At 42.9% G+C, this 27259-nt stretch overlaps 3 protein-coding genes and 1 non-coding gene across 4 annotated transcripts; 2 read left to right on the top strand and 2 right to left on the bottom strand.

Moving 5' to 3' along the window:
* The first annotated feature begins 1319 nt into the window (after positions 1-1319).
* On the top strand, positions 1320-6986 carry hax1 (HCLS1 associated protein X-1). The gene is made up of 7 exons (XM_034210339.1): positions 1320-1503; positions 4980-5227; positions 5486-5700; positions 5797-5857; positions 5948-6081; positions 6308-6428; positions 6537-6986. Exons 1-7 carry the CDS (start codon positions 1439-1441, stop codon positions 6608-6610), a joined length of 918 nt encoding a protein of 305 aa, XP_034066230.1. The 5' UTR covers positions 1320-1438; the 3' UTR covers positions 6611-6986.
* A 392-nt stretch (positions 6987-7378) lies between these two features.
* aqp10b (aquaporin 10b) lies at positions 7379-12736 on the top strand. The gene is made up of 8 exons (XM_034210338.1): positions 7379-7676; positions 7804-7866; positions 8544-9050; positions 10162-10288; positions 10662-10799; positions 11856-11974; positions 12067-12284; positions 12366-12736. The coding sequence occupies exons 1-8, from the start codon at positions 7653-7655 to the stop codon at positions 12559-12561; spliced, it is 1392 nt and encodes a 463-aa protein (XP_034066229.1). The 5' UTR covers positions 7379-7652; the 3' UTR covers positions 12562-12736.
* A 22-nt stretch (positions 12737-12758) lies between these two features.
* Positions 12759-27112, bottom strand: znf687b (zinc finger protein 687b). The gene is given in 11 exon segments (XM_034210337.1): positions 12759-14550; positions 14994-15081; positions 15283-15383; positions 16068-16421; positions 20047-20209; positions 20320-20496; positions 21108-21292; positions 22468-22748; positions 24049-25672; positions 25674-26392; positions 26869-27112. Coding segments are annotated over 11 exon segments (4407 nt in total). The 5' UTR covers positions 26966-27112; the 3' UTR covers positions 12759-13932.
* LOC117542698 lies at positions 19816-19954 on the bottom strand. The gene has a single exon (XR_004568474.1). It is a non-coding gene; the product is annotated as a small nucleolar RNA SNORA13 (small nucleolar RNA).
* Positions 27113-27259: the final 147 nt, after the last annotated feature.

Genomic DNA, 27259 nt, shown 5'->3' with positions numbered 1-27259 from the left:
GAAACATCTCTGTTCCCGGAAATGCATCCACGAAGGAGCCGTGGAGGACCGTGGAGGACCCATCTATAGGCGCATTCACACCGCAGTACTTTTCCCACAAAGGTTCATGAGAACTTAGTTCATGAGAACTCTTTTGTCGCGTTCACACCAAAAAGAGCCGGTACTAAAATTAGTTCATGAAAACCTTTTTACCCGCACGAAAGTCCCTGCTAGAGAGCCGGGACTTTCGTGCGGCTCTCTTGTGAGAAAAGAGCTATATTTCTGATTGGCTGGGCGGATTGCAAACCACGCCCCGTAAAACTCCCAAAAAGTTTTGTGACGCCGCCATTTTATTATCCTCGCATTAGCATTATTAGCATTAGCATTAGCCCAGCGCAGAAACGCAGAGAGACTAATTTATGGCAACACAAAATAAAACATGGGAGCGGTGGAGATGAGGAGGTGTCGGCGTTCTGGCGATTTACTCGGAAGGCTTAAGTAGAAGCTGCTTGGAGTCCCAGCAGCTTCTACTGAAGCCAGTCCCCAACTCCGGGGACTTCCGGCCGGGGACTTTGGGCGGCAGTATACGCCGTGAAGTGGTTTGCGGCCTGCCAGTAAACCCAAAGCAGAAGAAGAAGAAGTGACGTCAGCGGCTTCATTTGCCTAATCCACCCTCAGGGATTTATTTCGGTGTGAACGCGATCTGTACTTAGTTCATGAGAACTAAAGAGTTCTCATGAACTAAGTTCTCATGAACCTTTGTGGGAAAAGTACTGCGGTGTGAATGCGCCTAGTGTATCTTCGGTTAGAGCTCCTCTAGAGAGGAGTCGAGGAGTCGAGCAGGGGGGTTTGATGAAATGTGAAAGGGCCCTGGTTGCTTGGTGATGGAACGCGGTTGCTAGGGAACAGCAGACTTTAAACATGCAAACACTTCAGCGGGCTTCAACCAACCGGCAGTGTTTGGCTAAAGTTTATTATTAACATCAAAATAAATTGTAATAGAGTATTAATACTTTTATTAGAGGTTTAAAATGTGTTAAGGTGTTGATGGTCAAATATTTTGCATGGTATTAAAATGCAGCAATATTTAACATGTAAGACTTGGCCTAATGTAACGTAGCGTAAACATTAAGTTAACTTTACATTAACAACATTGATGAACCATTTTAATTATTTAATTCCTCCCAACCTCTATTTCAAACATTAGAAACTCAAACAAGAGTTTCACATTTAGCATCCTTGTTGACATCAGAGAGGCTCCCGAGACGAGTGTGCTTAGTTTTTGAGTGCACGTTACTTCTATAACTTACGGTAACGTAGCATTACGACTGATTACGTCATTCTGAAGTATTCTAGAGAACACTTTACGATACTGTTGACAACTGAGGATGTCGTGTCGTGTCTGCTGTTGGAATTGTGTTTAGTTATGATTTATTTTTTAAACAAAAGCTGGAGTTAAATGAGTTTTTTTGACTTATTTCGCGGGTTCTTCGGAGTACCTGGAGGCCATTATCGTGGCCGAAGGTAAGTGTATTGAGTCATATTCAGGACGCAGCTGTACTCTAAGCTAAGCTAACAGGAGTTAGCATCGCACGCTATTCCTTAGTTAAACAGCTTTAGTATTTCCCAGCCAGGCTGACCACAGGGGTCCCTCGGCTAGCATGGTGGCTGTTTTATTTAGAGTGACCTCCGGATTAATACGATTGAGTACTTCAAAGTCTATTAATAACTAATAACTAATCAGTTATTTGTTTGTTTCTTTATTCACGCATGTCATTAGAATAAGAAAGGAGTGTATATAATTGGCAAGTGAATCTGTAGGATAATAGCTGAAGACCTAGGCCTTGAAAAGGGAATGTGTATGTGTCATTGCAATTATTTAAAAATATGTTTTAGACATCTTAAAGCATTATAGTACAAATCAGTTGTACAATACAATGCATCAGTCACGTGGTGTCATGTCGACTCACACATTTAGAAGACTCATTTATATTACATAAAGGTATAGACAAACTGTCATTGATAAACTAAGAGCATTCAATCGTGTGACATGGCTTGTGTTCACTAGAACATAAACTCAAATAATATTAAACGTGATCATAATAGGGCTTTACACTCAACTGACATTACACTAAATGGTTGTTAGCAATACAAAAGTCCTCTGACAAGTCCAGGATCTCCAGTAAAAGGGTTATAGCATGCGGGTTAAGTGATCATTATATGATATTCTGTACCCGCAAAAAGCTAAAACAAAGGGCCGGCTGTCACAAAACAGTCATATCTAGAGACCTCAAAAACTACTCTAGCGAGGCCTTTAACCTAGAACTGGAGAGCCTGGACTGGTCAGATGAGCTCAGTGGTACACACGTTGAAGAAACATGGCTTGGTTTCAAAAACAAATTCTCTGCAATACTCAATGATTTGGCCCCCCTAAGAACAACCAGGGTAAAAAATCGCACTGAGCCGTGGATGCACTCCGGCATACTGACCGCCATGAAAACCAGAGACAAAAAATGCTCTGAGTTTCATAAAAGTCAGTCAATGCTTTCCAAAAGCACAAGCAGTGAACTCCAGGCCCACGTGACTGAACTCAAAATTGAAAGAAACAGACTAAGAAATGACGTAAGCTCCATGATCAAAACTGCCAAAAAGAATTTCATCAATGTCAAAACTGAGGAAAACTAAAATAAACCCTGTGAACTTTGGAAATTACTCAATAACCAGCTTGGCTGCAGTAAAGAACTCAAAACGAGATTTTCTAACTTAAACACAAAGACATATAACAGGCTCATCACAGACAAACGGGATGTGGCCAAGTACTTGAACATTTTTTTCACAAACAGCCACAACTCTTGTAAATAAATTACCCTCCCACTCAGGGCTTTTTGGAGTAGATCACATCATGACCTACTACAAAAACCTAGGGGTACGCAAAGATGATTTCAGTCTAGCAAGGGTAACAACAGCAGAGGTACTCATTAAACTGAGCGCCCTCCAACCTAACAAGGCCACTGGCCACGACAATATCCCCTCCAAATTCCTCAGAGACACAGCAACCGCCATCTCACCAGTCATAGCTCACATAATTAACCTCTCCATAAAACAGGGGAAAGTACCCAAAGACTTCAAAATTGCAAGAGTAACCCCCCTGCACAAAAAGGGCAGCAAATTGGACCCAGGCAACTACCGCCCTGTTTCTATACTTACCTCCATCTCGAAAGTCATGGAAAAAATAGTATATGAACAGGTCGAAAAGTACCTCGCAGAAAAGAAACTAATCTATGAATTTCAATCTGGCTTTAGAACATCCCACTCCACTGACACATGCCTTCTTTATTTGAGCGACCACATCAAACAAGAGGTGGACGAGGGCAAGTACTGCGGCATGGTGATGCTGGACCTACAAAAGGCTTTCGACACTGTCAATCACCCCATTCTGATTGACAAGCTAAAAGCAATTGGTTTTGATAAACTATCGGTGAGCTGGATGCAATCCTACCTGGAGGGGAGAGAACAGATGGTGGAGGTAAACGGTACTCTGTCCCCCCCCCTCCCAGTGAGCTGTGGTGTTCCACAAGGAAGCATATTAGGTCCGTTACTGTTCCTAATTTATGTAAATGACATGTCATCAGCATGTGACTGCAACTTGTTCCTGTTCGCGGACGACTCAGCCCTGCTGGTCTCTGACAGGAGCAGATTGCAGGTTGAAAAAACCCTCAGCTCCGAGCTCGGCAGAATCTGCACCTGGCTCGCCGATAATAAATGATCATTACACCTGGGTAAAACAGAGTCCATTCTCTTCGGTTCGAAACATAATCTCAGAAAATCCGACGACTTCTCAGTTGCAGTGGGCGACATTATTGTCACAAGTAAGAAGGAAATTACATACCCAGGATCTATTCTTGAGGCAAACCTCTCCTGTGACAAAATGGCATCCAATGTAATAAAAAAAGTCAATCAAAGAACTAGATTCCTATACCGGATCTCCTCTCTGGTAAACAAAAACACCCTGAAGACTCTGGCAGGAGCACTCATTCAAGGGTACTATGACTATGCTTGCACGTCATGGTACCATAGCACCTCCAAGGCGCTAAAAATAAAACTTCAAACATCGCAAAATAAACTGGTCAGACTACTGCTTGACCTTTCATCTAGAACCCACCTCACCTCTGCCCACTTTGACAACCTAGGATGGCTTAGAGTAGACGACAGAGTACAGCTACTTGCAATGGGCCTGGTCTACAAGATCCACTACACCTCTATGGTACCCATGTACATGTCAAAATTCTTCCCAAAGGTCAAGGAATACCATGATCATAACACCAGAGGGAGCTCCACAAATCATGTGAAACCCAGATTTGGCACAAAAAAGGGGGAATACACGTTTTGCAATTATGCCACATCAAGGTGGAACGCTCTTCCCACAACTGTAAAGGAAAGTAAAACTATACTTACCTTCAAAACCTCTCTTAAAGAGCACCTTCGGGGGAGAGCATTGCAAAACTGGCCCCGGTAATGGTACAAATCTCAACCTGTCGTTCAATGGACAGCTTCCCCCCCCCCCATCTATGTATATACTCGCATTTTAGACTCTGTTACTAACTGTATATCTGTAGACTTGGTATGTCTTAAATGTCCGGTTAGGATGTATTAGAACGAAATGTAAATTGTAAATAAGCAATCTGTATGTAAAAAACCACCTGTATGTAAATTGTAAATAAGCCATCTGTATGTCAAATATGTCTTATATGTCTTAAATGATATGATGAATTGGAAATGGGGGACCCTGATGTAAACAAGACGAAAGTCTTTCTCTGGTCTGCATCCCCTTAACAATTGTATGTTTTGAGCTGTACTGTACTGTACCCAATATACAAGCTGTTAATAAACTTTTCAATCAATCAATCAATCAATCAATCAATCAATCAATCAATCAAAGCTAAATGGTGTCCATGCCAAGAATACTCATGACATCTATTTGACTTGCTGTAATGCATCAGGGACCCCTTCTTCGATGCTATGACTCATGACGACGACGATGATGATGATGAAGAAGATGGATACAATGATGGCTTTCGAGGGGACCAGCAGGACCCCTTCGACAGTGCCTTGAGGTTTGGCTTCAGCGTGGGCCCTGACGGGATGAGGATCCAGGAGCCCCCCATGTTCGGCCAGGTCCTCAGGGAGATGGAGGAGATATTCTCCCAGCTGGGCGGCTGGGACGGGCAGCCCGGCTCTGGACACTTTGGTATGAAGACTGCCATGTGATCCAGTACTTTACCACTCATCTCAGTATAGAGAAGGAACTACTTAGGTTTGCTTGTGCTATTACAAATTATACATTAAAACATTTCATAATACATCAAGACAGGATGTTAAAATGTTTTTATTTGTATTTATTTTTGTTTTAATGTTTAACAATGGTCAAAATTTGTATTTTTAGTGAGAATGAGTCAATGAGCAATTCTCCATTGTAGATTTAGACTGTGTTTCCCTTATGTTCCAGGTGTTCCCAGAATCCTGCCGCCATCACCACCTCAGGACAGAGCTGAAAGAGGTGCGGGGGGGGTTGGTGGGAACCCCCTGAGAGACTTCATGCTCAGATCTCCCAACAAAGAGCCACAGGGACCCCAAACTGAGCCCAGACATGATGGCCATCCTTCTTATGATTCACCAGAATTCCCAAGCTCGCAATTTCATGGCTGGACCCCTTTTTCAAAGGTGATTTAAGATACACACTTCCATTTTGCCATCGATACTTTTTTTCTGTGGCAACATGCAGTGTTACTGTTATGTATTAACTTCTCTTCTTTATAGTTTAATGATATTTGGAAAGGAGGTCCACAAAGAACTCCAGAGGAGCACAAAGAAGACAGAGGTGGGTTTTTTTGTTTAATCCTATGGAAAAACAAATGAAGTTTATGATTTGTGTTCAGACTGATTATCTGTTCCCATCCTTCCCTTCCAGATCTGGACTCTGCAGTGTCCTCTCGGGGCTTGGATCAGATTCTGACGCCACCTGCTGGTCAGGCACCCAACCAACCCAGAGTCCACTCATTCTTCCAGTCAGTCACCGTCAGCAAGGTGGTGAAACCTGATGGGGTGAGAGAAACAGTTTCTCCTGATGTATGCATGTACTGATACGAAAACATTTTAAATTCTCACAATTATCCCTCTTGTCTTTAAAATATGCTCAAACCCTGAAAAGGGAGATATTTATTACAAACTTCCCTATGACTATTTTATATATTTAGCTTCATCCTCTTTTTATTTCACCACTTTGTTATGAATTCCAATGAATGTCTCTTACTGTGTTGACGTCTGTCAGACTGTAGAGGAGAGGCAAACAGTCAGAGACAGCCAAGGCAAAGAAGAGACGACGGTGACCCGCTCTGTAGGGCCCGGGTTCCTGGAGGGCCCCGAGCATCAGAGAGGACCGGCCATATCAGGTCAGTCAATACATAGTGACTATTCATGAAGTGTACAGGCTTTTTTATATTATCTTGACTAATTTAGCTGCTTGATTTAGGTCTAATGCATTCTTGTCTGTATTTCAGGCGGGCAAAACCCCTTTGGAGACATGCGGGACGATGACTCATTATTCTCAAGTTTCTTCGGAGCGTTTAAATAAAACGTAAAGTGGAGTATTACATGGAGTACATTCTCTAGCTTTGATTCCCTGAAAATGTTGCAATTTATGAGTGTTTCACTCTAGAGCTGTGAGTTTGCATATGTTAAGAATATATCTGTATTTATGAACAAAAACACTTAAGTAACCTTCGATTGCCAAAAGGACTGAGCTGGATTAGGGCCTCTGGCCTGTTGTCAGGGTTACCAATGTAGACTCCAAACCTGCCAATCCCTAAGACTAGTGATTTAACAAATCAACACAAATCAGGTAGTTAACATTTCACAATTACATATTTTATTTTAGAATTTTTCCTGTAGGATAAGCTTGTATGGATGTGAGTGTGTGATATGTCAAATAAAGAGTTTTAATGTATTAACATTGTTGTTATTTGCCTGTTTTTGTGGGGGTTTTACACAGTTCAGGCTAGCCACTTTTAAATAAGAATCATTTTTCACACAAGAAAAATGACTAACAGTCTTAATAGTAAAGGTTGATTTATTTAATACTTCCATTTAACATATTTAGAGATGGTTAATGGTGTCAGACTGATGAGCAGTCCAGCTGGAGTTTTAAATTGATGTGTGCTTAATTCAAGTAAATAACATTTTTTAAATCCTTGTGGCTTACTAGGGACTTTTTTGGCATTAATTTCAACAAGGATAGGAGGTGTTTTGTTGACTTTTTTACTGATTTTGGAAGTTGAACCTAAAATATCCTCATTATACATTTTACAGCCTATGATGTGGTCCACCCTACCAGGTTAGTGTGTGCTGAAAACCAGTCAGCTACAGTGTTTTTAGGTCAACTGAAATGAGAATGTATGGAAGTTATGCATTTGAAATGGTTTGGTTAAAATGGTTTTAAATGAAACCTTTCTAAACCTGCTTTTTCATTGTGGTGATGTACAGGAGGGCATTTCGACATGCAGCACGTTCTGTTCCTGTCATGGCTTTGCTGTTTCTGCCAAGCGTATAACAGACTTCATCATTTCAGCTCTTTCTTCACAGCTTGTTATGGATGACTGCTTCGGCCCCCTTAGTGAATGTGTCAGCGTGACCTCCATCAGGTTTGTACTTTCCATGTGCTTTGGAACCAGAATTATTTTTAATTTAGGTCCAGATAAAATAAAAATAATTACACGCTCTTTCATGAGTGAAATATCAAAAGGTTTAATTTCTCTTTTCATCTTCTAGAAAAGGTGTCTTTGTGAGGGGGGTGGAGATGATAGGACCTTGGGAGTTTTCCTTTTGAAAATGGTCAGTAAACTCAACTTCAGAGAGAACAGATTTTTTAAAGCATTTTTGTAAATGTAGAAGAATGATATAGTGTGGAGTTCATTCTGGTAATGTCCTTTAGACACTAACCTATTTGTGTGACATAAAATCAGATACAATTAAATAAAGTAATTATTTGTTTACCTTCCTCTTCATTCACATTTTAGTTGAAAGGTTATCTTCATATGAATCATCTAAATGGACTTTAAAACATAGTTTACAGATGCTATTAGACCATTAAAAAAAGAGGTATCTTGAAATGCGATTATATTCTACTAAACTCTGCTTCTCTTGTGTTACACTATCTAGTTCAGTGACATATTATCAGTGAACTATAATCAGTGTGATAATCTCTTGACGAACATGTTATCTCCTCACTTATATGTGTTGTTTGCAGCGAGTTACTGCGCTGTTTGCAGCAGTGTAAAATTCAACAGAACTGATGGTGTATATGAGCTGTGAATTATCTCTCATGTAGAGTAATTATCCTTAGCAAAAAATATAATGATGAGCACATATTGCCAAAGAGATTTCCATCTCTTATCAGCTTTATTATTCTGTGGTAAACAATAAAGTAGCAATATGGCACCGAAACAAGTTGATTCCTCATAAAACAGAAGAACTTTACTGAATATTTGGACACACTTTTCTTGTTTTAGATGAAGGATGTCGAGCTTGAGGAGGCTCAGATCCTGATTTTTTGGTCAGAGAAGAAGAAATGTAACAACCAATCAAACAAGAGGGACAATCAGAAGTCATTCCAATCAGCTGTGAAACCCTCCAAGAAAGTCAGGCCTGTTAGCAGGAGTCCAGCTCTGTGCAGTTCTGTGTTCTTTAAGCATATCTTCAGTAGTTTAGGTATGAAGATGCCCTCCAAAATGAACTACTCTCCTCTCCTGCATGTACACTCACCGCCACCTCAGCCATGTCATAAAGTGTGTGACGTAGAATACAGCTCCAGTATGAAAGGGCAGACTGTGCTCAGCCAGGCAGAAAGAGCAGTGCTGTGTGGGGCCCCTCCACCTGCAGCCAGCGGCCCCGCTCTGAAAGATCAGCTGTGGCCCGAGGAAAGCTCCGGGATGGAGAGGCTGCTGAGGAAATGTCACATCAGAAACCAGCTGGTCAGGGAGTGCATGGCCGAATGCCTCGGGGTCTACGTCCTCATTGTGAGTATTCAACTTATAGATCTACATTTAAAGCATAAGATTTTGACAGCAATCAAAGTCAATTTCAATACTTGGTGTCCTTGAATATTTAAAATTCTTCTGTAAAAACATGTTTCTGTTCAAATTTATATTTTTACAGTTGCTGCAGCCTTATGCTTTAAATATAATTTGCTGTAAAATACAAATTACAATGCATTTCTTCTCTAGCAGTTCTTCGAAAGTGTCACCTGATCAGTAAACTATGTAATAAATCTACAGGGTATGCTCGGTCAATTATCTCTGTCATAGAGTAATTATCTTTAATATTATAATGACGAGAGATTTACATCTCTTATCAGCTTTAATGTTCTGTGGTCAATTATAAAGTAGCAATATGGCACCAGTTGATTCCTCATAAAACTGAACTTTACTGAATCAAAGTCGATTTCAATACTCGGTGTCCTTGAATATTTAAAATTCCTCCGTAAAAACATGTTTCTGTTCAAATATCTATTTTTACAGCAGCTGCAACCGCATGCATTTAATAGAATGTGCTGTAAAATACAATGCATCCCTTCTCTAGCTGTTCTTCAAAACTGTCACCTGATCAGTAAACTCAACATCAAGTATTTAATCAATCTGAAGCAATAAAGCAATAACATGCTCACTCCCTTGTTTTGAAGCAAGTTGTGAATCCGCACAATAGATAACCAAGGACTTTGGCCTGAAAGACAGACAGTATGAAAGACAGAGAGAGAGCCAGTGGGTGGGGACGGGGGAGGATTAGAGCGAGGGTGGTGCATCAGTGATTTGGTATGAAGCAGAGATGTTTGTTGGTCTCTGCAGCTGTCTCTCCTGTCGGGGCAATTAACGTTTACAACCCAAATCATAAAGCAGGCTCCTCAGCAAAGTTCATAAAAAAGGAAATTATACCAACAATGTGTGTCCTCTTGTCTGAGCCAGATCATGCTGGACTGTTCTGTGTGCAAATAAGCAAGTACATTTGAAGTTTAATCACATCTAAAAAGCTGCAGTTGTTTAAATACATTGTAAAGTCATGCAGATTGTATTTAGTTGAATGTTTTTCACTGCTCTTTATGTTTTGCTAATATAGCTCTTCATTTCATTGCAGCTATTTGGATGTGGCTCCGTTGCCCAGGTGACCACAACTGAAGATAAGAAGGGGCAGTACCTGTCAATCAATCTGGGTTTTGCTCTGGGAGTAACATTTGGGGTCTTTGTGTCTCGTGGAGTCTCAGGTAAGGAAGGGGCTATATCAACCTTCAGTTCACTAAAAATGCTATTCCTCCAGGTTGGAGCCGAAGACTACCAGTTTGAAAAGGAGGAATAAAAAAAACCTTAACTGTCAGAGTTGAATTGCTCTGTGGGTAAAGGTGCCAGGTTTATAATGGAACAAGATCCTGTCTCTGGTTCTGCTGTTTTTTTTAACATGTCAATCATGACAGTGTTACTAGTGTAAAGGAACTTCTAATGTGCTCCAACAATGTACACATAATGAATGAAATGGAAACGCTGGGAGTAATCCAGACATTCTATTTTTGTCGATTTCAGGAGACCTACATCTGTTTTTTAAATTCTGAATGTCTCATTCTTCATTATTCTCCTCCATAGGCGCCCACCTGAACCCTGCTGTCTCTCTGAGCCTGTGTGTTCTGGGCAGACATCCCTGGCTGAAGCTGCCCTTCTACGTCTTCTTCCAGGTGCTCGGAGCCTTTCTGGCTGCTGCCACCGTCGGCCTGCAGTACTACGGTGAGTTCCACCATGATCACTGCAGTCACAATCACACCATATGCTGAAGAGCACTTTAGAGCAGGGGTTCTCAAAGTGCGGCCCGCGGGCCAATGGCGGCCCTCGGAAATGTTTCTGGTGGCCCGCGATAGTCAATGTGACACGCTGAAATGCATGCGTTATATTTTAATCCTCCATGGTTGTATCTAGTAAGAATTAGAATGGAATTTAAGAATGGTAAAACTGCACCCCCTGGGTTGTCATTCCTAAATTATGAATGACAGCTTGTGGAAAGTTTGCTAGACTACTGGTTGCATGGCAACTAGGCATCTCGCGAGCTGCGGTAATTGGTTAGTACAATAAAGAAAGGATTTGTTTTGGAATTATTTTGTGTTCCGTTTTTTCTTGGGCGGCCCTCAATCCAATATTGGGTACCTAAATTGGCCCTCACTCATCAAAACTTTGAGAACCCCTGCTTTAGAGGAACCAGAAATGTTCTAAATATACAAGAGGACAGTCCATATTAAAGGAAAACCTTTGTCTTATTGTCAACGTGCATTAGTCCGTCTCTTTTTCTTTTATTAACTTACCAACCATTTCTGTGGCCCAAAGCCCATTCAGAAAAACAGGTCACAAAGATTCCTTCTGCAAAAAAAAAAAGGAACAACACTTTCAAAAACAGCTGGGTTAGCTAGTTTCAATCAAGTAATACTAAATGTAGAATAACTTTTACATTTGTTAGGGACTATTGGATTAGGACTTTTAAGAGACTGTCATTAATTTCAGTGGATTACTATAAACAATATGACTTTGTATCTGGTATATACTAAAACAGATTTAAGTGTACTTTGATTGTTCTGCTCTGAAACACCATTAAGACGCATTGAAATCTACTTCATTACAATTTGGAAATAATATTGATCCCTGAAAATAGTAGTCATTGACAATTAATTGTACATCAGTACATATTTAGTTACACTGAAAGATAATTATTCAATAAATAGGATTTAATTTTTTAAGTTGCACAACTTCTATGTACTTTAATCATGCTCACATCAGTCTGGTGTTTGTCTACAGATGCCATCCAGACATACAGCGGAGGAGTGCTGACAGTGACAGGTCCCACTGCCACTGCAGGGATATTCTCCACCTACCCAGCTGACTACCTCAGTGTGTGGGGGGGAGTGGTGGACCAGGTTTGAATCTGTCATTCTGCACCTGCTCTAAATATATATATACACACACACGGTGCCTTTCTTCATGTGTGTAACACTCCCATGTCCTCCAGGTGATCGGCACGGCTGCTCTGCTGCTGTGTGTCCTGGCTCTGGGCGACCGGAGGAACAGCCCCCTCCCTGACGGGGCTCAGCCTGTGCTGGTGGGGGCAGCCGTGTTAGTGATTGGCATCGCCATGGGCTCCAACAGCGGCTACGCCCTCAACCCGGCCAGGGATTTCGGGCCTCGACTTTTCACATACATCGCCGGTTGGGGGGTGGATGTTTTTAAGTGAGTAGTTGGACCCAGGCCATTGATTTAATCTGTGAAATTTGCCCTCGTTTGACCCACGTGAATGCTCTATCTCCACAGGGCCGGAAGCGGGTGGTGGTGGGTGCCCATAGTGGCTCCCTGTGTCGGGGCGCTGCTGGGAACACTGATCTACGAGCTGATGATTGAAGTCCACCACCCCCCCACTGCGGCTGAGCTCCAGACCTCGTGTCTGGAGGTCACTGAGGGCAAGATGGGGCTGGAGTTCGGGGGGCCGGAGTGTGTAAAGCCTGCTTAGCCATGATAAAGAGGAGAACAACTGTCATGTGTGCAGTAAATGCTATTTATATTGTGCTTACTAATGAAGCTGTCTTTGTAAATGTCTGACTGTTTATTTGAATATCTATTCTGGTGCAGCAGATCAATGAAAACAGTCCCATTTGTAAACAGAAAGAAGCTGTAAACACTGTGTGACTCTGCAGATGAAGTCAATCGTCTCTTTTACACATTTATTTTCGAAACAGCACAAAGTGTATGGCAAGCAGACCACAACCATGGAAAAGAAAAAAACATAAGATGTTCCACTATTGAGCTATATAAATATGATATGACATATAAAAGATAGAAACAAAAGAAGGCCTCCGTCACATGACCATGAAGGCTGCTTTTAAAAACATGTAAAATAAATAGTGAGTACAGCAAGCACTGATTCTGTCGATAAAAAAGAACTGTCCCAAGAGATAAACGTTTGTATTCATACACATTAAGACAACACAACCCCCGCGCCCTCCCTCCGCTTTGTAATTACAATGTATAGCTACCTCTGGGGGGGAATTATTTTAAACTTTTTTTTAAAGAAAGGGAACAGTACAAATACTATACGTATTCACATTATCAAAGCAAGTTACTAAAACCAGAATGCTTTCTTTTAGTGTAATATGTATTTACAGGGCTAAACGTACACATATTCTACTGGCCTGACCGCTCTTCTTCTAGCTTAACGATAAACGCACATTATTCACACTACACAGCTTACAGACCTCCAGTAACCCCATCTCTAATGACTTCCTTCGTAAATCTCAACATGTCCGACTCACAGAAATATCAATAGCAGTAATGTGTTTCGTATAAATAAATATTATAGCAACATAAAAATCTGTGTTAAATTCTTCAAACACCCCCCTTTTCATGCGTCTCGAGATCAGTTTTAAACAATAAAAATGATCTCATGCTGGAAATAATGAACATGGACAAACGTATAAAATCACAAACAATGTCAGGTACAAAAATATCGGCACTACAGCTGTCGGGATGGGGTGGGGGGCGTATGTATATTAGTGTTACATGGAAAAACAGGCAAGTGGCTACAGTCAGTGCAGAGTGAAATGGAAGGACACAACGTATTGAACACAGTATGGCTGATATATAAAGGCTTTCCTCTGGGCCGTTTGAGAGCCTTTCCACTTAGGAGTCTATCACTGGTGTGTGTTCAGTCACATGATCAAACATGCAGTTACATTCGCACAGAAGAGGTGCCGAGTAAAACTGTTCATGTGGCTAAAAAAAAACTGCACAGGAAGCAGCTGTTTCTTCTCAGGATTAACATTCATATTCTACATCCTGTCGACTCCTCGTAGATGATCTCAGAGCCGCCCCCCCATCCCCTCCTCTACTGGGGCTTGTCTGTCTTGTGTGCGGTGAGGAAGGCCATGCCGTGGGTCCTGAAGTGGGTGTTGAGGTCCGAGGCCTTGTCGAACCGCCGGCCGCACACCTTACAGCACATGTTCCCATCTCCGTCCTCGCCCTGCGCCTGAGGGGAGCCGTCGGGCGAGCCGTCGGGGGAGCCGTGAGTGCGGGGGGGGCCGCGGTCTGCGTCGCCCTGGTTGTCCCGCACGCGGTGAGCGATGAAGCGGTGCCTGCTGAGGGAGCCCGCCGAGGCGAAGCAGACGCCGCACTGCAGGCACTGGAAGGAGGCGGTGTCGGCGCGGTGCTGGGGGATGTGGCGCTGGAACTCCGGCCCGTCCTCGCTGGAGAAGCCGCAGGGGACGCAGCGGAAAACGTTGTCTTCCTCCTCCAGCTCGTTGGGGGCCAGCGATGTCGATGCAGCGGACTGCCGGGTCCTCTTGGCAGGAGCTGGGGGACCTGAAGGAGCCTCCTCACCCTCCTCTGTGTTCTCTTCCTCGTCTCCCCCCCGGGCTCCAGGTGGCCCCCCCTCCCCGTCCTGCTCCGAGGAGCTGCCGGGCCCCTCCCCCCCTGTCGCTGCTCGCTTCCTGGTCATGGGTCTTTCCTGAGGACACAAAAAGGAAGAGAGACTAAACATTGTTCTGAATTTATTTTTTGATGAACACCATTGCTGTCTCCAAATTCCACAGTACATAATTAATAAAGACAATTTATATAACAGACACCTAACACACAATTAAATGATTATTGACTATTTAAGGCAAGGCAAGTTTATTTATATAGCACCTTTCAACTCAAGGCAATTCAAAGTGCTTGCCATCATTTAAGAGAAAAAACATACTAAACTAACTAGAACCTTTTCGTTATATCCACGCTACATTCACATTGTATACTGTGCTACTGTATAAATATATTAAAAGATACTATTTGCAGTTATAATAATAAAGATGATACTGTTTTGCTATAGCAGGAAATGATGCAATATGCATGGTGTAGTGTTGGGAAACAGCTTTATCCTCTTTGTGTCCAGAAACCGTCTAAACTCACCTGTCCGTCTGTGGATCTGTGATGGAGCCGGATATGCTTGTCCAGTAGGAACCGACTACCAAAGGTGCGTTTCCCTTCTGTGCAATATCTGAAAAATAATTATGAAGTGTTAAAAAAGCATATAAAAACAATTTGGACGATAAAATGACCGATATTTGGGATTTTTTTAAATTCTGATTACAATATAGCAGTAGTTCAGATGCATAAACAGTAGATCAGTCAGAGATTTTCTTTTGGTGAAACATTGAAATGATAAAACATGTATTTAATAAAAGCTGAGGCCACTCACTGGCAATGGAAGACTCTCTTGTTGCCCTCATGAATGACTCGCTCGTGACGTCTCAGGCTGGAAGACGTGCTGAACGTGCCCCCACAAATACGACAAGGGAACTTTGGAGTTGGCGGCACACACAAAGGCAGATAAAAACAAATTGAGTCTCAGTCAAAGATACTGCAGTGCAGACAGGAAATTAACAGCCTCAAGCCTTCAAGTACCGGTGCTTCTTTTTCAGCTTTACCCTCCATGATCAGGGTCATTCCTCCTTTCACACAGTACAATTAGCTAGTTCAACTGTTGGTGCATTAATCATTGGATACAGTGGTGCAGAGATGATGTGTTTATGAAAAGCCAACCCTGAAAATAAGAATTTCATGGGGTTCCTCTACAAAAAAAAGCAATGGGAACTTTTCATTGGACCTTGGAATATTGCATGAAATAGGACCATGGCAAACACACATTTTGTTCAGTAGAATAATATGTGCATATTAACACCACTTTTATGCTTTTTTCAAGTGTAAATGCAATTGACAGAAGTACAAAATTATCGTTTGGCTATAAACAAACTACATAACGGATGGATGGCTGGGGGTCAACCACCGTTAAGCCAAAGGAAGCTAATGTTTGGCGTAATGCTTTATCAACCACCAATTTTAGGAAACAAAGACGCTTCTGCCATTTACTACTGGGGTATTTGGCGTATTTAATGTTGTAGAATAAAACAAGAAAATCTCTTAATCTTGGATTAACCAGATATTAATCCGATTAAAATAGAAAATAATGGGAACTTGCTGTACCTTGCCATGCTCCGTCTTCACGTGACTCAGATAGTCGTCGTTGTCAGTGAAGGTGGTCTGACACTGAGGGCAGGTCCACTCAGTTGGGGCGGGGGGCTGACTGCTGCCCCCCGGGGCGGTCGGGTTACCGCCTGGAGCCTCAAAGTCATCGTCAGCATCGTCATCTTCATCATCTTCCTCCTCCTCTTCCTCCTCCTGGTCCCGACCCCAGTCCTCTCCGTCTGAGTTGTCCGGTTTTCCAGACGATTTGGATTTGAGGCCAGAGGAGGCGGACGTGTTGGCGGGGGCCGAGGGGGGGGCCGAGGCGTCGGACTGAGACTCCGTCTGTTTGGCTGATGGGCCTCTGTGAGCCGTCTGAGGGGGACACAGGGGAGTGTGAGAAAACACAGAGCGTACAGAGTATACAGAGTATACAAAAGGAATTAAATGTAGCTTTAAACAAAACGTACTCCAACTGGCACAAAAAAAACACAAACTTATTTCTGGTACTATGGCGCATTTCCACTACAGCGCGGAGCTCGCTTTAAGCGTGCCATGCCCGTTTTTGGTTGCGTTTCCACTTGGCATAGTTCCGGTGTCAGTACCATATGTGTTCGCCCCACCATATGTGTTCGGGTCCTTCGCTTACCAATGACGTCACACATTGTGATTGGCTGTACGGTAATCACACGCTGATTGGTGTAACTAGGGGCGCTGACTAGGGTATACTGGGGGATAACGAGTCACAACCATAAGCGACCTGTTATCATTCAGGAAACGACAGCGAAGCATCTGGGGTGTTTTCTGGCATTTATTCTGAGAATGAACACAACATTCTCTTTACATCCGCGTTGCATGTCACATCTCCACATAACTGCTCACGTCACTGTCACTAGAATTTTATTTATACATACTAGGGCTGTACCCGAATATCCGAATATTTGTTCGTTGGAGTACTATTCGGGTTTCAATTTCGTTATTCAGATATTCGTTTTGTTTGTTTTTTCCCCGTTTTTTTTTCAAATTGAATTTATTGAAAACTCCAATATCAACATAAGAGCTTGTGCCTCTTCGGGGGGTGCTAACACTTAACCATAAACGTTATCGTTTACTTTCTCCGTCTTTATATGTAGATATTACTTTTCTCTGTTAATCTCCGTCACCTTGTTTCCAAAGCAACAACAACTTCCTGTCAACTGCGCTACCTCTCCTTCAAAATAAAAGCATGTCCATAAATAGGAAGCCAAGCCAAATTACATTTAAGACATATACAACTGCAACGAAAGTAACAAACACAATGCGATATCCTTTTCAATTTCAAAGAACACACATTGGGTTACATTAACAAATAACTATAAAACAACAATACTGTAGAATAACTAAATGAATGCCGTGAATACACCGAAATACGCTTGTTAAAGCGGTTCGCTGCTGATTACTACGCCCCCCCCCCCCCTCTTACTGCCCCGCGCGGGCCGAATATTCGGACAAAGTAAAGAATTAAGTGTATGTTTAAATGTTAGCACCCCCGAAGAGGCTCAAGCTCTTACGTTGAGTCTGGAGTTTCAATACATTCGGAATTTGGCCGTGTAAAATGTCCTCTTGGGTTGCCGTCAAGCCAATGCGTGACGTCATTGGTAAGTGTAACGGACCCCGAACACATCTGGTAGGCCGAACACATATGGTACCTACACCGGCTAGCGGGTACTATTTCACAGTTTTTCTGGCCCCATAAAATTGAGGTTCTTTCCGGGCCAACAACCAGGCTGAGTCGGGCTGAGAATGCTAAACTAGAGAGAGAATCGCTGGCAAGGGGGCTACAACCAGTACTCGAGTTGAGGGGGGATGGCATCCCCCCTGAAATAAAAACGGTCAAAATCATCCCCCTTCTAAAACTGCCATTCCCCCTTTCCATCCCTTATGTAATTTTATCAATGAACGTGGCACTGGTATTACTGCTATTTCAATATTAATTTTGCGCATTTTGAGTAAAATACTGTGGGCGAGGGAGCACGCACACACGCAATGACATTTTTACCAAGTCACTGACGCTATACTATGCGAGTGCCCTAGAGGGCGCCAGAGCGCAGTGATGCGCCTGTTTGATCGATGCCAGAAGCTGCATAGCAGCACTAGCGCAGGTAACGGTCATCACAATGGCCAAGCAACCAGGAGGACAACGCGATCTGAGGGACTTCATATTTAAAAATACTAAAAATAACATTTCAGGTAAGTCAAAAGTCAATAATCTTAGTCATTACTCATTACTTTAGTCACCAAAGGTGGAATCTATGGACATAAGCAGCAATAACAACTTAGTTTGGAGTTTAGCTACGTTTTTCTCTCGTGTTAGCTAGCTGGTAAGACTCAAAACTGTTGATGAAATGATACCACCAGCACCAGAAGAGCTGAAACCCTTCCTTCAAGCAGTGAACACTCTGTTCATCTCCACAGCTGAGTGTGAACGTGGGTTTAGTCAGATTTTAACCACAACTAGAAGCTTCCTAGAGGTAAAAAGCATGTCAGCCTTGCTTTTCATCAAGTGTGTTGGCCCTCCACTGAACAAGTTCAGACCAGAGGTATTATGTCAAGACTTGGCTTCAAAGCCATTGCTTAGCTAACAATCCGAAAGCAAGAGCCAGAAAAATTGAGACCAAAAAGCATGATTATGAAAATCTTTGGAAACTTCTATGAGATGGGGGAGAGTGGAGTAGGCAGCCATTGACAACATTGGTCCTATTTTGTATTATCTGTATAATCTTTTAATATATTTTCATATTTTGTAAACAATTTCAATTTGCACTTAATGCCCTGTTAAAAAAAGTAACATTGGGAATGTTAACATAAAATATTTGTATTTGAAATGCAATAAAATGATGACGGATCAATATTTTTCTAATTTTTTTCCTCAAATTTTTCATGAAGTGTTTAATTTACATAATGATTTAATTAATTACGATACCAATGTAACCCTTTAGATACCAGTTTTGATCGTATACCAGTAACTGCTTTTTTGAAAAAATACACTATAATTCAATATTCTAAAAAGTATTTTGACTTTATTATTAGTATAATCAGCTGATCCATCTGAATAATAAATGAGGGACTGTTAACCTACAAGATTTGTACCATAGACTTCCATTATAACCACATTTTTGTATCCCCTCCCCCCCTTTCAATTAAAGTGATTTTGCACTAATTGTCCTCTGCATTTGACCCTAAATCTTAGTGGTGCCATGGCAGCCCGGGGACCGACTCTAATTCTGAGGTGCCTTGGTCAAGAGCAATGAAAGGAGTATCTGAACATCCATAACATGCATGTTGTTTTAGGAGTATAATAATTATCTTTATGCTGGTTGGTCTCCCACCCTCGGCGGGTTATCAGAATAAATTATGTCCCCATGTGATAAAATCCACCATCCCCCTGATTTCTTTTTACAACTTGAGTACTGGCTACAACTACAACAAGATTAACATATTTGACCGTGATTAAATTGTAATACACGTTTCAAAATGATGCCGAAGTAACAACATACTGATACCGGTTAGTAAAAACCATGAATTAATGCTTTGACAAGTCTGCAGACAGACGGCAGGCGAAAAACCTTTTAAAATGCGTGTTGTCTGAATGGAGATCGGCTAAGCTAACGCAGTATATGCTCCGACCGTCCACACTCAGAACAACGGCCTACAGACATAAACAAACTCCTAACAAGGCCTAACGAGGCCTAGCCATACCGAGCGAGGCCCTGTAGTGGAAATGCGCCATAACAGTTCTTGGTATAGAACTTAAGACAAGGCCACTGAGGAGGAACCTTGCTAAGGCCGATACAAGAAATTGCTGAATGCCTTATTTGACACCACATTCACTGTAGAAAGCAACAAATGGGCAACACATTATAAAGGCAAAAGGCTAATACATGAATTCCAGTGATATTAGGCAGTATCTAATTAACTAACATCTATGATCTGTGGATTGCTTCCTCAATAATAAACACACCTTAATATGCTCCATCATGGATCCTTTCTGGGCGTAGAGCTTGGTGCAGTCAGGGCACTTGAACACATGCACTTTTTGCTTGGCTAAGTGAGTGTCAAAGTGCATGTACAGCAGGGGTTTCTGGGTAAAAACCGTATCACACATCACACACTTGTAGATCATTCTGCAAAAGAAGAATGAAAAGAAAACTTCAAAATGTGTGACAACCAACGTATTTCCTACACATGGGTTGAAGATGATCACGTGTTGTTTTGGTAGAGGGTCTACACGTACTTGGCCTGTCCCCCAGTGAGCGTTGGGTGCTGGGTGCTGATGTGGCTCTGGGCGCTGGGTGCAGACTTGAAGGCCATGGGGCAGCTGGGGCACTTGTGAAAGACCTCGCAGTGAGCGGTCTGGATGTGGGACTTGATGGAGTTCAACCCTCCGAACACAACCTGGCAGCTCGAGCACCTGGAGAAGATTATGACACAGAGAATTATGTATTAGGGTACTAATACAAGATATTTTAAAGGATGTCTTTGATGTGTATATTCCTAGATGTCCACTATAAAAATTTCAAATCAGTAGACATTACTTTTTGTGTCTATTTGCATCTAATTAGGAAAATGGCCAATGCATTGACAAAATGCAGATGCAAATGTGACTTCTTAAACACAAGCCATTTTTATTTCAACTTTGAATCACTCAAACATTTTGAACTTTGGCTGTTGTATGACTACTTGTTACTGAACATTTTATTTTTGGCAGATCTACAAGAACAGTTTTGGAAAGTGAAGATATATGATTTTCTACTTTCTTAAATAATAACAAATAATAATACTCTGCTTAAAAACAACTGTTGTTGAAGATAATCAAAGAACAAATTCAGTTTTCAATGCACTCAAGTATTAAGCATCAAGTGTCCCTTTGGTGCTCTGGGTCATCTATAAAAGAATAGCCTATTTGAAATAAATAGTCAGTGATTTACTCTTGTCAAGGCATAGGCACGATTTGAAGCTATATTACAAGATCATTTAGAGAAGTATTTAAGGTCTTGATGTTTTTTGAAAGTGATTCCCCACCTGTATCCGATGCGCCTGGCGAAGTGCAGGCAGGCCTCCTCCAGATGAGTCTGGAAGCTGGCCTGCCGGGCGGTCCCCCCACACTCAGGACAGACATGAGGTGCTCGGTGTTTATGGATCCTCTGGTGGGCCGACACTGCACACGAGTTAGGCAGCATCATCGGGGGCGAGCACTGCGTACATGTCTGAAACAGAAGATAAGAAAATCAAACGGTGATCACCAGTGTTTCTTAACATCAGGTACCAGCGTCATAGACAGTGGCGACTGGACATTAGGGGCAGGTGGGGCACAGCCCCACCTAGTGTCAGCAGAAAGTATTAAAATAATGATTACAACAAAATGCAAAAAATTAATTAAAATATATATTAAATATATTTTAAGATCATGTTTAATCATCTGATTCGTCTGTACATTGCTGTTTTAGTATGTGTTCTTCTAATTAGTGTCTACAGTGTGTGCCTATTGAGCTGTTTAGAGCCATGTGGGACAAAACCCGATCCTGCCCCTCCCTCTCACTGTCTAAGTGAACGGTGACTGTAAAAACGACACTGCGCATGCTCAGAGTATTTTTCTATTTAATGTGTGTGGCAAAAAATAATGACCATAGGGGCAGTGAGCTGCCATCCCCACCATACGTCATATCACATAATTCAGAGCTGATTGGCTGTAAGTACGTGTGCTGCGAAAAGTGTGGTGTGTGAAGAGCAGGTGAAGAGGAGGAGAGTGACGCATCCTAAAACCAGGAAGTAAGCTGCGCATGGCTTCCCTCCACAAAAAAGCAATGAGAATTCTCCATAGGATTTTAGAAAATAGCTCAAAATAAGATCTGTGGGAAACGTAGCTGTTAGATAAATGTACGTTTTGTTCAGCCGGATAATAGCCACATGTCTACCCTACTTTTATAATTTTCTAATCATAAATCCATCATTTAGATTTATGATAGACTTTTGAAACTACAAGAAGTTAAGGAGGACTTTTACAAAAAAGTAATAGAGATTTTTGTCCAGAAGGATAGGACTTCATCTTCAAGTCAAGGTAAGACCACCATTTTATTGAAAATGGGATCTTACTAAGAGAGAACAATTAAATATTTAAATGATAAAATTACATTTTTTGGGTATCCTTCTGTTGAACTGTCTGTTTAAAATTAATTGACGCATCAGACAAAAGAGGCTTTTGTAAATAATATTATATTTTGATTTAGGTCAAAATATAATATTTGTAAACCTGAAGAGTCAGTGCCAGTGCCTCACCTGCCATGAATCTCTGCAGAAGCTTATATATAGACATCTAAGTTTTTTGTGCCCCACCACTTTTGTACATATAGAAACGCCACTGGTCATAGAGACAAAGACTCACTGAGTTGGGAGCAGCTCTGATCTGCTGGAAGTGAGTGACCAGCTCCGCCTTGCCAGAGAACTGTGTTTGGCACTCAGGACATTTGAAGCTGTTATACTGCAGCCCCTCTGCCTTCTTGCAGGGCAGGGGCATCAGGGCCTGGGGGCCTTGAGGTGCGCGGCGGACCGTTCGAGGCTGAGCTGCTGCCGGAGAGGAAGCGTCCTTCAGGGGGCTGGAGTTGGCAGAGGCGGTGGCAGAAGAAGAGGAGACTGGAGGAGAGGAGGACGAAGAGGAGAGCAGGCCTGGTCAACCAAAGGTGGAGGTCAGGAGAGACAGGTGGGACGTGGTCAATGGAGATCAAACACAAATGAGTGATGAGCTTTTTCATTATTATCAGAACACCTACTTTTTATGGTTCTTCACTATACTCTACACTAGGGCTGTGCAATTAATCGTATTGTAATCTCGATTACGATTTTGGCTTGCAACGATTACGAAAACAACGTAAATCGAAATGCTCCTCCCTGAAAGCCCTCTCGGCCAGGTTGTGTTGTGACTTGCAGTTTGTTTAATAAATCCATATAGACACGTTACAAGGGAAGCGTGTGTGTTTATTCTCAGGTCTCTAGCTACAGTCAACTTGTACTAACCTCATCAAGCTGGAGCCTTTTAGCTACTTCCTGTTTCCGGATAATGGGTTACCAAAATAAGAGTAGAATATAATTAAACATTACAGGTTGTGAGTGAGATTAGTTATCATATTTATATGTTAAGTAGGTTGTGGAAGTGTGCTCCAAAATATTTGTTGATCTTGTTTATTGGTATTTATTATTTTCATAATATTTATTTAAATGAAGATATAAATGTATAATTTAATTTTTATTGAATTTTTGGGTTTTTCAGTTGAATTATACTTAAAGGTCAGGGTAATCAACTGTTAAAAACATAGTTCAATTTTGTTTTTGTTTAAAGTTCAATATATGGATGTTTGCAAAGTCACTGAATAATCGTATTTAATAATTGTGATATCAATATTGACCAAAATAATCGTGATTATGATTTTTGCCATAATCGAGCAGCACACTAGTTGAAATATAAATGTAGAGCTAAAACGATTCAAAACTAAATGAATCTGTTGATTAATAACCAAAATTATTACTATTATAAGCTGATTACAGCTCTTCAGGTTCCTAATTTTTGAATGTTTGCCTGCTTCTTTATAGTCTTATTTAATAGTACATTGATTTTTAATCAATAGCTATGTTTAAACAGCAGTTTATGTCAAGATAAGTATTATTTTTAGGAGATCTGGAAGAATAGTGACTTTAAAACTGACAAGCGACACATTGTAGTTACAAGAGACAACAGACAAGTTTAGCTCACGTGTTAAGTTTCATCTGATTGGTCTTTAAAGAGATCACTACAAAACTATTTAGAACAAATATCTGCAAACAACAATCGGTGTTGGCCGATAACAATTCATCTCAGCACCCTAAGAATGGATTTGCTGTTTTCTGACATAGTACTGCCCCAATGAAAATGAATGAAATTGTAACAAATTAACCAACAGTAAAGATTATTGATCGTCGCATCCATACTCACCACCAATGGGTGTTATGTCCTGCTGTCCAATCATCTGCTCGACAGTGACCGGCCTCATCACCAGGTGTGAGCACTGCATGACCAGCCCACGCTCCTTGTGCTCCCTGGCATGCAGCAGCAGGCTGCACTTGTTGAAGAAGGCCAGCCTCTTCGCACAATGGTTGCAGGTCACCTCGATGCGGAGAGATCTCCTGTCATAGTGCCGAGCCAGGCTGCGCTCCAGGGCGAAAGCGTCTCCACACTCCAGGCAGCGGTACCCTGTGGCTGGGAGCGGGAGACCCCACTCAGGTGGTGGAGGGGCTGAGAGGTCCGGCTTGTAGCTCGGCAAAAGGTTCTTACTGTTCAGGATTTTGTTGAAAGCCTCCACCAGGCTCGACTGACTGCGGGAGATGACGGCTCCTGTGCTGTTGACAATGGAGGCTGGTTTGTTTGGCTGGAGGGTGCCACCAATGATAGTGCCACTGCCTCCGTTAGCCGTCTTATTAGTGGATGTACGTACACTGATCCCACCTGCAGCCACTGAGAACTTTGGAGAGGAGGCCACAGCTGGGGTCGCAGGCAGGGCAGCAGATTTAGTGATGCTCACAGCGGTGGCAGAAACCTTGGCCTTGTCAGATGCAGCCATTTTGTTTTGGACCTTGGTGGCAGCAGCTAGCATGACGCTGCTGGCTGCTAGTGTAGACACAGGTAGAGCATTGAGAGCAGTTACTTTCTGGGAATTAGTTGTCATGTGACCTGGGGAGTCAAGTTTTTGCGCCTTGTTTCCTACCACCTTACGTTCCCCAGTTTTTGGGTCCAGACCTTTTCCCGCAGCGCCACCTTTAGCTGCTACTCTTGTGACAGTTCGGGTGATTCCACCTGTGGAAGTCTTAATTGTTTTTATTCTGACTTTAAGGGGTCGGGCTGGAGCTCCAGCAGCAGCAGCAGGTGCAGCAGCTGCCTTTCCTCCATCACTGGACAGAGGTTTAGACTTGCCATCATCCACATCCATCTTCTCCTCACTTGTTCTTCCATTTTCTCCCTTGTCCCCTTTGCCATCAGCAGCCTTCTCTATTTTATTCCCCACTTCCATCTCTTCCTCCTCCTCTTTGGGCTCCCGGAGTTCAGGAGGAGGCGGAGTGGAGGCCACCGCAGGGCTGGAGCACCTTTTGTTTGCCACTTGAGCAGTAGATTTTGGCATCTCCGGTTCAGGACTCTCTGGCGAGTCTCTCTCTTCTATTACGTGTTCGGGATGCCTGTCCTCCAGCTGAGGACTCTCTGTGGAGCCAGACTGGGGTGTTGATGATGTCAGAGACGCCCCTGAAGGAGTGTCTCCAGGTTTAGGCTGAGATGCAGCAGAGGATGTGGGCTGTGTCGAGGCAGAGTCAGACTTGTAGCGCCGGCTCAGCTGAGTGCAAGTCGGGGAGTCGGGGCTCTCTTGGATCACCAGTGGACTCCCCAGATCAGGGTCAGAATCATCATCCTCCTCCATCTGCTGGTGCAGAAATCCAGCAGGGCCCACTTTGGGTGCTCCGTTAAAAGGCTGAGATGAGTGCAAAGGGTGTGATGATAGGGCAGAGGGTGGAATGGGAAGCAGGGGCTTGGAGGGGGGAAAGAAAGGCGAGGATAGTCCGACGGCCCCCCCCTGCAGCCAGAGGAGACGATCCTGCTGACAGAGAGGAGGATGAAGGTAATGATGCTTTGACACCATCTGCCCTCTCTTGGCCTGTATCCTGCTGCTGCTGGTGTTGCTGCTGGAGGAGCTGCATCTTACGAGCCCGGCCGACTGGATCTCCAGACCCCTGTGCCACAAGCGGTTTAAGTCTGTTGAAAATGTTACCGCCCTGCTTATGTGACTTGCCTGCACCAGCGCCTGCTCCTTCTGAAGATACTTTAGGGGTGTTAATGGACCAGGGCGCTCCGTTAGACTGGGTTTGGCTGAGGGGAAGGGGCGTGGAAACAGCAGACGTCCCAAAACCGTTGTGGTTGAGGGCCTCAGATTCAGCCAACCCAGGGGCACACGCACTGGGACCCATATCCACCCCTGCGATCACATCAATAGGGTCCTGGTCTGTGTCTCCCTCTCCTCCATCTGCGTTCTCAAGGCGTACTTTATTTTTCACAATAACACTAACAATTGGGGTGTCCGCCTGGGGGTCTGCAGGGCTCGGCGGTCTCAAGGATGACCCAACGCCCACCCCGCTATCTGACTTTCCCAGAGGTGCACCTGCAGCTCCATGGGGTCCCTCTGCCTCATCTGGGGCAGACTGGATGGCCTCTTTGGCATCTATGTCAGGAATGTCAAATGCTGCCAACAGGTCATCAAAATCTGGGGTCTTCATGTCCCCCATACCGGGATTACCTCCTGTAGAAACACAAATGTATAAACATAATAACAGCAGGCACCACAATAGCATGAATCAGCCTGTGTTGTTGTCCATCAATCTCTGCTCTGCCTTGCTAGCATAATACCTGCTACATGCAATATGGTAAAATAGTTAATAGTCTTAATATGTGAACGTTTTCGAGATTAATTCAAAGCATTATATTTATTGCATGTACCTTTCGTTATACACAAACTAACAAGCTATAGCAGTTTAGCTTGTGTTCAGCAAAGCTAGCCTAGCTATCAAGATCCTGCACTAGCATTTGTGTTAGCCAGCTAGCCCGCTGCTAGCGGCTGCGTCTCTGCAGCCAAACCCACCTCTTGATAACAGGTTCAGCACTCATTTGCTATGAATGGGAAACACTGCTTTAAAAATGCTTTCAGTGCATGCTTGGCTTTGCAGTAGTGAGCAGTTGATAAACAGTTCAACCAGGATAGCGTTTGGTAGCAGAAACCTCGAAAAATGTTGATCAACGATGGTCCTTCCCGGCGGAGGCTTGCTAGCTGGCCGCTGAGCTCCAGCCAAGGCAGACAGAGAGGAAAAGGGGTCATTTAGCTAGCTAGCGCTCGCCATTAAAAACCCACTGGAGTCTGCTGAGGCATGGTGAGACAGCGATAACAACCCGGTGATGGTAGGGTCGACGATGCCACAAAAGAGGATGATTGGGATGGGGATTTTTGTTTCATATTTTATGTATTTTGATTGTTTACCTGGATATGCGAATCCCGACTATCCTAGCTCGTTTTCAGATGAGAATGCACTGCTTCCCGTCACATGACCCGAGCCATCCTATCAGGCTGAGATAGCGCTGGGAAAATAGACGGAGGATGCTGCAGACGACACGT

The sequence above is a fragment of the Gymnodraco acuticeps genome, unplaced genomic scaffold (genome assembly GCF_902827175.1).
Source record: "Gymnodraco acuticeps unplaced genomic scaffold, fGymAcu1.1, whole genome shotgun sequence".
Classification (NCBI taxonomy): domain Eukaryota; kingdom Metazoa; phylum Chordata; class Actinopteri; order Perciformes; family Bathydraconidae; genus Gymnodraco; species Gymnodraco acuticeps.
Note: the sequence above shows the minus strand (reverse complement) of the source record. Positions and strands in the feature narration are given on the sequence as shown.